The sequence below is a fragment of the Drosophila busckii genome, chromosome 2L (genome assembly GCF_011750605.1).
Source record: "Drosophila busckii strain San Diego stock center, stock number 13000-0081.31 chromosome 2L, ASM1175060v1, whole genome shotgun sequence".
Taxonomy (NCBI): domain Eukaryota; kingdom Metazoa; phylum Arthropoda; class Insecta; order Diptera; family Drosophilidae; genus Drosophila; species Drosophila busckii.
Genome location: NC_046604.1, coordinates 8,788,709 through 8,798,486, shown reverse-complemented (window position 1 = coordinate 8,798,486; position 9,778 = coordinate 8,788,709). Strand labels below are relative to the sequence as shown.

The 9,778-nt window shown below is 39.9% G+C and overlaps 1 protein-coding gene across 1 annotated transcript; it reads left to right on the top strand.

Annotated features, from left to right (window-relative positions):
- Nucleotides 1-596: 596 nt before the first annotated feature.
- LOC108594251 (epidermal growth factor-like protein 6) lies at nucleotides 597-1,950 on the top strand. The gene has a single exon (XM_017979375.2). It carries the CDS (start codon nucleotides 625-627, stop codon nucleotides 1,792-1,794), a length of 1,170 nt encoding a protein of 389 aa, XP_017834864.2. The 5' UTR covers nucleotides 597-624; the 3' UTR covers nucleotides 1,795-1,950.
- Nucleotides 1,951-9,778: the final 7,828 nt, after the last annotated feature.

The window sequence follows — 9,778 nt, the reverse complement described above, 5'->3', positions numbered from 1 at the left end:
TATTTTATTTAATAAATTCGTATTTAAAATATTATGTTTTTGTAGTGTATTGATATATATTCAAAAAACATTATTTACTTTCTTTTTAAATTCTGTTTTATACAGACGTTTTTTGAATTTAGTTAAATGCTTAGCGATCTATTCAATATAAAGTGCAGACTGATTTTTGTATTCTAAATAAATATAATTAAACTGCAGCTTGAAACAAATTGTTGCTTTAACAAATATACTTATGTAAATTATAAGGCTTAAGCTGCATAAGCCGCTTATGCCAAATTGTGAAAGATTAGCGAAGAAGTCTAAGCGCTAAGCCCAAGTGCAAACGATCGCTCACGCACTCTGCCTTGTTTTGTTGGCTAGTGTAGTGCGATATGCACTCGGCTCCGCCCCACAGCCTACAAATCAGTGTCTTTATCTTTATCTGAGGCGACCGTCCCGTCCCTGTAGCTGAGCAACCCTCGCAGCTATCGCAGCACAGATTTCAAATAGAACAAGGGACGCTCGTCTGCCTGCCTGCCTGCTTGGGTTTTATCTAGCGGCGGATGTTGTTGAGCATAACATCAATGCTCGATGCATTTTCAGTGCTGAAGTGAAGCTCGAGACGTGCAGTTGAGAGTTGGAGAAATGAACAATAATTGGGTTAAACTCTGCGTGTGGTGCCTGTGGCTTTGTTTGCTGGGAGAAAGTTTAGCTTTGAGAGAAAACTATTGTGAGAAGAATGTGACGGTGAGCAGCTTGGTGCCCGTGACGAAGCAACGCACCATAGTGAAGCAGCCACCGAAGTGGAAGCTCTGGAAGAAGACGCAGCACATAACCGAAACCTACACCAGCCAAGAGGAGCAGCTGAGCTACAAGCTGATCTCGGAATGCTGCGCAGGCTTTAAGCAAACCGAGTCGGGACTCTGCGAGCCAATCTGCGAGCGCGGCTGTCCAGCCCACGCGAGCTGCGTGGCCCCGCAGCGTTGCCAGTGCACCGCTGGTTACATCTCGGCGCTGGCCCATCGCGACGGCAGCCACTACTGCGAGCCCATTTGTGAGCGCCAGTGCGCGAGTGGCTCGCTCTGCGTGGCGCCCAACACCTGCGCCTGCATGGACGGCTATCTGGCGCTGCCGCCCACTGGCGATGCAGTCAGTGCGGATTGTGTGCCCAGCTGCCAGTTGGGCAATGGCTGTGAGCATGGCGAGTGCCAGAATGGCGAGCGCTGCGTCTGCCTGGCGGGCTATCAATGGCAACTGAGCTCTCATAGCTGTGTGCAACTGCAGCTGGATGCGGATGTCACCGAGCTGCAGGACTATCTAAGCAGCACCACAGCTGCCGCCGTGGACTTGCCCATTGCTGCGGTTGACTGCGAGGAGGGCTTTGTGCTCTATGCGGGCATCTGTCGTCCCGCTTTGTTCGAAAGCAACGAGCCCGTGCTCAAGGACTGTCGTCAAACGGGCTGTGGCTCGCATCAGACTTGCTCGGAGCAAGGCAACTGCAGCTGCAACAGCGGCTATGTTGAGGAGCTGCAAACGCTGAAGGATAACTCAACCAAACTTATTTGCAATCGTGGCCTGCTCGAGGAGCTGCTCAGCGTGGATCAGGCTGCCGATGAGGAGGGTGAACTCAATCCACTCACCTTGCCCGTGCTGGGTGTCGCCTCGGGCTTCCTCTTGGTCTTGGTGCTTGCGGGCGTCATTGGCGGTGTGCGTCGTCGTCGCTGGCGCGAGAGCAGCGAGCAGCTGCCCAAGGAGCCAGCACTGAAGTGCGAGTACTCGCAAAAGTCCTACGATGTGGATGAGTGGGTGCCCTAAGCGGCGCTTAGCTGTGTTAGTTGAACTTGATTTGTTAGATCTTAAGCATATTTCGTAGACTGTTTGTAGCCAAATTCTAATGGTTTGCTTTAATTTGAGTTTAGTTTCATGTCCGCCAACATTTTAAACACATTAAGCCTTATATTATATTGAAATATTTACGAGCAGATTATTACATTTTTTTAATAAAAAACTAGTTTCAAATGAAAGCCATGCAATTGAAATTTCAATCGGTGACAATGAGCAGGGATTTTTTTAAAATTATGTATAAAAGAAGATAATCGATGGTTTCAAATCCCGCTATTGAATAATCATCGTTTTTATTTGTTTAAAGTTATACAAAAAATACATTTATAAAGCCGAAATATATTTTAATGCTATTCAATTGAACCAGCAAACTGAAAAGCGAATTCTTTCCTACTTTGTTTGTCAAGCTTTCACTTTTTCTTTTACTGAATAAGTGAGGAATGCAAAAAGACAAATAATAAATTGATTAACGATGATATTCTGCGCTGACTAAAGGTTCTTCAATTTAAAAAAAAAAACAATAATAGAGCTACATTTATCTTTTAAGGTAGTATATTCAATTCGTTAATTTTTTTGACAATCATTTCAAAAACTAAAACTCGATGAAATCTTTTAAGAGCTAACGAATTAAAAAAAAAGTCGAAATCAAACGATTCGTTTATTAATTAAATATATATATTTATTACTACTTCACTTGAGAGCTTAGGATGATCACTACAAGATCTGTCCACTGGACTTTATTCTTGATTCGAACTATCGCAATATTTGTGTGTTGTTTGGCTTGTTTCTTATGTCCTTGTGCCTCTTATCATTCGGCTACCTAGGGGTTCTATTAACATAATTTGATTTAACAATTAATTGAACAAATAATATCCATATAGATACACTAATATTTACAAAAGTAAAATGATAAATAGGTATATATATTCGCTGTTTTTTTTTAAAACATTGTAAATATAATCTTTTTAAAATAAAACACACCCCAAAAATCAAACTAAAGCGCTTAAGCTACGCATTTGTAGTTTTTAAAGCTTTTCAAAGCAAAGCATATCAATGAGTTAGTTGATTTTATTAACAAATAAAGAAAATTGCCTAGAGCAAATTTATAGCGTTAGCCCCAATTGAAATTGATCAAATCATATTAAAAGTGCAAGCGTATCAGAGAGTTGGCTGCGCTTATTAACAAATGGCATCAGTAGATGTTAGTTTCAATTATAAATTGCCACACTGTGACTTTAGTTGCTCCAGCATAGATTATGCCTTTCATGCTGATAAATTTGAGTGAGTTTCAGTGTGAGAAAACAAATGATAAATTTTCATAAGATATGCATGGAAATTAAGATTTGTTTTACTTTCAAACAAAACCAGCATAAGGAGTGTGTGAGTTGCTTGTTAAGCAATCTATCAGCATTTAAATAATTATTAAGCATTTGTCAGGTGGCATGCTTAATGCTACAGTTGCGTCCCCAAACAGTAATGCAGCACTTATGAGGCCAAATCAAGTTCTAAATAAATGAAAAATTTATCAAAAAAACAAGAGAGCGCTCAAAAGTTGCTAAAAATAAACGCACATGCAGTTGTATGTGTGTGTGGGTAACACAAAAGATCTTTTAACCATAATCGCTGCACATTTATATGCGAATAGCACTAAGCCCAATGCCACACACACACACACAAACAGAGACACGCACACACAGACACACAGCTAGGAGAGCTAAAGGTGCGCAATGGACCACAAGAGAGCAAGAGAGCAGTCAGAGAGCGCAAAGTAAAGTGCGTGAGAGCGCGTGCAAAATCTTTTGCAATAAAAAATATATGCCTACATATAAAAATCTATATGTATAGTAAGACAACAACAACAACTAAACAAACGGCACTAAGACAACCAATTTGAGGCTGTGGCGAGCTGCTTTCCATGCTCACGCACACACATACAGCGTCGCCTGCAAATTTCCTGTGCTGCCCTCACAAGGATACTTAAAGCTTCTTTAATTTTTATGTTGTTTTCTCTTCTCTTTGTCGGCATGCTGAGTGCGCGTGTATTGGTGAGCCTCAACCATTCTCTTTGATGGCGCGTGTGTGTGCGTGTGTATTGTATTTGTATTGGTAACCTTTGCTTTGCTTGCTGGGCACAAAATTTTTGCGTGGGAAGTTGCCCAAGGACATGGACTCGTTGCCGTTGCTGTTGCCGTTGCTGTTGCCTTTGCCTCGCCGCTTTTTGTGCGCTACACTATCCTTCAATTTTCTCTTGGCCTTTTAGTATTTCATGTTGTTGCTTTTGCTGTTGTATTTTTTACATTTTTCATAGCTTCGCTCTTTGCTGCGCGCTGACTGCTTACATATTTATTTATTTATTTATTATTTGCTGTGTGCAAAATTTATTTTTGGCATCGCTCTCTCTCTCTTCTCTCTCTCTCTCTTTCTCTCTTTCTCTCTATGTCTAAAGCGTGCAAAAAGCGCCTGCCTGCCTGCATTTAATTAAATGAGGCTTTCAACGAACATTTTTAAATTGCGAACCTTGCAGCAGTTTGTAGTAAAGCAAAAGTTCACTTGTGGCTTTTTGCTCTACAACTTTTTGTTATTTAATTAAAAATTTAAACTACATGTAAACTTAGTAAATGCAAAAAGCTTAGAGTTCAAATTTAGCTTTGGCCTGAAAAAAAATGCTGTGGAAAAAAAATTCTAAATAGATTAGAGAGAAAGGAAATAAATAGAAATATCATAACTAAAATACCTCTACCCTTTGTATCAGAATCGTCAATAGACTAGAACTGCTATTAACTAGCTTTATATTAAAATTATAAATATAAAGACAAGCGTAGGACATTGAAGTCGCTAGCTCAATATACTGATTATTATTATTGTTATAAAATTACTCAAAAGTTTTATTACAATAGATTACATTTAAGCAAGAACAAAGCAAGCAAAAGAGTAAGCCTCAGAAATTTAGTTAAATTGAATTGAAACTATACGATAAAAATAGTGAAACATTAAAATACAATACGTTGGGTCCTCAGCTTAAATCAGTTGATGCTTGAATAACCATTTCATATTTAAAAATTCATTTAATTGATTAATTATGTGTTCACTGGCTCAGACAGACAGGCTATATCAACTCAGCTTCTTAGCTTGATTAGAATTGCTCCTGCCACGCCTCCCTATTGCTGTTACGAACAAAAAGCATTGGACAAAATTATTGCATGATTAACTTCTAGCAATTTAGTATTTAAATATTGAGCATTTTATGGGCCTCTGAGCGTCAAATTTCAAACAGCGAGATCGCTGGAGACTTTATTGTTATTTTACGATGCCAAATTGATTTATTAAGCCAAGTGCTAGCAAAGCCTTTAAGTCAAAACTCCCAAAGTCGCTGCCATACATAAAGTGCAAGCTATAAACGCAACTTCTTTTTTTGCTTTCACTTTATTTTTGATTTATTTTTATTGAAGTTGCAGTGATAAAGCCGAAGGCATAATAGCGACGCCCAGTTTTATGCTAGGGAATACAACACCGTATACTTGTTGATGCAACACACGCACACAGATACACATACACACATATACATACACATTTAGCTGGAGAGCATCACTTGCATATTGCTGTAGCTGCAAAAATGCATTGTGAGTAGGAAAAGTAGGTCGCTGTTGCTGGTGAAAAGGAATTGAAAAACGCACACACACAACAACACCAGAGAGAGAGAGTGAAAATGCAAAACAGGCAGCCATCAAATATTAACCACTAGTTGCATATGCTGCTGTTGCTGCTGCTGCTGCTGGTGCATGCCACATAGCTCCACCCTAACGCCCAATTAACTGGCGAGTTTTTGGGTGAAGCTACTTTATGGATTTGAGGCTGCGAAGATATTTTTCTATTTAGGGGTTCAGTCGAGCTTTGCCGGCTGCAACTTCAGTTTGCCACTTTGCTGTCACGCCCAGTTTAACAACGCTGCTGTGGCAGCAACAGCAGCTGACCTATTTTCGCGCTTGCAACACACCCAAACACACACACACACTGACAGACTTTGAAATTACTTACAGCTCGCCAGTGCGAGATATATACACGAGCATATACATTTATATTACGAGTGCTGGGTGCACTGTGCCATTGCGTATATGCCGAGTATGCAGGTGCATTAGTGTGTGTATATATATATAAGTGTGTGTGTGTGTGAGTTTCAATAACCATTGCAACGTAGCTGGCGTTATGTTTTTTTCTTCCATAATTTGCAAGCCATGTATTCAGCATTTTATTGTCAAGCCGTGGCAAGGCCACGCCCACTAGGTGCAGCTGCAATTAAATACACACACACACACACCTACACTAGGACACACCTATGCTTGTACGCGTGTGCAGTGCACTACTAATGCCTGTGCGCCCTGAAGTATGTTAATAAGTTTCATATTTCGCATACGTTGAGTTGAGTTCAGTTTTTGCTGCAAATGCTCATAAACTGCACTTTATATTAGGCATGTGTGCTAGTGTGTGTGTCTGTGTGTGTGTGTGTGACATTCATAAACTGCCGCCGACTAAGTCAGTGAAATATTCACATTTTTATGCTAAAATATTTTGCAGCCTGACCTAAAAAAAAATCGTTAAATGTTTGAAAAGCGGTTTCTCGCTTTTGCTCGCTTTTAGCAAGAGCAAAGTGCCCCAGCCGCAAAGCATTTAAGTTAATGCACATGGCACACACACACACACACACACACAGAGACATTCCTATGTGTATATACATTACAAAATGTAGTTTGAAAGCTGAGAGGGGTAAAAGAATAGCGAGATTATTGCTTCAAACTTTAGAGTTGCCGTCTGCAGTCGCAAAGCAAAAGCAAAAGGATTTTTTTATGATGAACTCAAGTTATACTACAAATTTGAAAGCTGCTGCTGACGTGAAGATGCACTCAATTATTGAGAGTAGAATATTTTAAGTACAAGACCTAATGTGGACTAAACATTTACATTTATAAAATCTTTTTCTATATATTTAAAAGCTAAGATTAGTCAGTGAAAATAGTTTAAACATTGTCAAATATTTTATTTGCAAACAATAAATCATAATATATAAAATCCTATTGTGGGCACAAAAAAAAGCATATATTTTTACTTAAATTTTATAATGAAAGCTTACTGACATATATTGCAGGCTATTTAATTTATTTAATTTCAAAAAATAGTTTAAGACTAATACAATCATCTTAAACGGGCTTAAAAACTGAATAATAAGTGGTCTTAGTCATATAAAGTTAAAGATTTTGTAAGATTTTTAAATCAGAGCTTGAGGCTAATTAAAGCTTTATCAGTTCTAAAGATATGAAATTAATTGTTGTTCTAAGCTCAGAGTGGAATTGTCTCTAGTGCAGACAAGGTATGTTTCAAGATATTGCTCAATATGGGTGGGAAATTATAGGTAGCTGACATCATTACATGACATAGTGAGCAATAGTTTATTTCAAATCATCAATAGCTGATATATCGATCATTATTCGATAGTACAATCATTTGGAATATATAGCTAAAAGAAATGGCTTTATATATTTACATAAATATATAAAAAACTTTATTTCTAAGCTGTACTCTAGCAATGCCAAACATTTAATCTTGATCGGATTTATAACTTTCCTAAATTAAGAGTTGTATGCAAGCGTCACTAGGTGGCGCTGCAGCGGCATTAAGGCATTAAGGTGGCGGATAGTCTTGAAGCATTACTGCGAGCTTGATTCGCATAACTTCAAAATAATAATTTGCCACAAAGATATTAATTTGCTTTCATTAAAATGAAGATGAAAATGAAGATGAAAATTTATTGAAAATAATCAATTAGTTAGAAAGCTGGCATCGATAGTTCGCGATATGCTATCGATAATCTGCCACCTCTAATGCTCAATAGAAGCAGCAAAATATTAAATTCCTTTCAGTTAGAGAAATCTGTGCTTTTAAGTTAAAACTAAATAAGTTTAGCTTGCAACTCCCCTGGCGTCATCGTTAAGTGAATGTTTTAATGCCAAGCAAATGGTAATCGTTGAATGTGAGTATGGCCGTTAACACCTGTCATAAAGTTAAAGCTCAAGCTGCATTTGGCGAATGCGACTAAAAAGACAGCACACACTCGAGTCCCATACTCATTCCCTGGAATGCGTCCCCACACTCAAATTAACAATTTGCTGGGCGACTGCCTCAATTAGAAGATAAATGCTGCTGTATATCAAGAAGCGTAGTCATGGCAAAAAAGGTTAACGAGTCCCACACACACAGACACACACACACACACGCATACATAAGCAGACACATATACATGCACATAAAATTATGCTGCAATATTTTGTTAAAGAGTCTGGTTGGAGGATATTTCCGTTTGGGCTGGGCTGGGCTGGGCTTGGGCTTGGTTCTGTGGCTTTGGCCAACAGCTGCGCGTCAAATAACTCAACTGAGTGCGTTGAGGCAGAGGCGGAGGCAAAGCGCCGCGAGCTGCTGCTGCTGCTGCTGCTGCTTTAGTAAATGTTTGTACTAGGATGTGGCATGAAGCATGAGAACGAGTAATGTGGCCAACTTTGCCATGTCGCGCATTTACACGGCCCGACATCACTTCACGTCGCCACGTAATGTTGCCTGATTATTGGAGCAAAAATTAATTGAAAATGTTGGTCAATTGCCTTGCACGGAAGCGCAGCTAAAGTTGTAGCTGTCGCTGTAGCTGAAGCCAAGGCAAAGGCAAAGGCAGTGCCAGAAGCTACGGCTACGCAATGTGCTTTGGCTTCCCTTTTGTGTATCCTGTCGTGTCCTGTCTGTCCGCAGTGTGCAGCTTATGTTCATTATTTTATATTGCAGCAGCGCACTTCGCATCTTTCGCTCCCTTCGCGTAATATTTATAAACTTTTTGCGCTATTTTTAAATCATGACCCGCAGCGATAATTAGTTTAAATGGCGCTTGTGGCTGTCCGCGTTATTGGTAAATAAATAACGTAAAATGCAGCTAGCGATATTTACTTAAGCTGCAGCAAAGTTAATTGCAAAGATAAAGTAACAGCAGCAGCAGCAGCAGCAACGTATCAAATTCTCAACAAATTGCAATTACAGCTGGGGCCAATTTATAAAGCGCACACGCATTTCAGTTGTTGCATGCAGCAGCAACAATTTTATTGCATTACAATATTAATAATATGCAGTGTAGGCAAATAGTTTACTAAACACGTGTGTGTGAGGAAACCGCAAGAGCAAAGCAATCAAAATCAAAATGAAATTGCGTGCAGCTTCCAGTAACAATACACACAGACACTCTCACACACACACACACACACACAAACACACAGTCAGAGCATAGAGTTGCCCTCGAAACTCAGCGCGGAGGACAAATATTAACATTTCTATGCGTGCCACACAGCCTATAAGTAGGCAACAGTATACAGCAGCACACGCATACGCACAGAGAGCTCAACACACAGGACACAAAAAAGCAGGACACGCGAAAGGCAAACGACAACGCACAAGGAATTTCCAGCAACATCCAGGGATAATTTCAGTGGCGAGCTTTTACCCAACTCTCGTGACTGTGACGACGACGACGATGATGATGAGACTCCCACAGAGCGCGTGAGCGTCATCAGCCAGCCAAAACATGAGAGCATGTTTCTCTCTCTTTTTGTGAGCTCTGTAAAAAGCAGCAAACAGTAATTCGATTTGTTGTTAGCTGCCATGTGTAGGCATAATTCTCTGTTTCTATCTCTGTGTGTGTGTGTGTGTGTGCGCTCTTTAAGTGTTTGTTTATGCGTATGTTTGGCTTTGGCTGCTGTCTAATAAAACTCATTAAAAAAGCAGCGCTACCCACGCGTAAACCCGTAAAGAGTCATTTGCTTGCTTTGGCGCTTGGCCCACGTGGCGTATGTGCTACATTTTCTATCTATCTCTTTGGCTATTGCCACAGCCACGCTCGCGCTTCGTTCGCTTGTTCGCCTGTTCGTGTGTT

Coding starts and splice junctions, on each gene's coding strand:
- LOC108594251 (XM_017979375.2), top strand. CDS start 625: ATGAACAATAATTGGGTTAAACTCTGCGTGTGGTGCCTGTGGCTTTGT.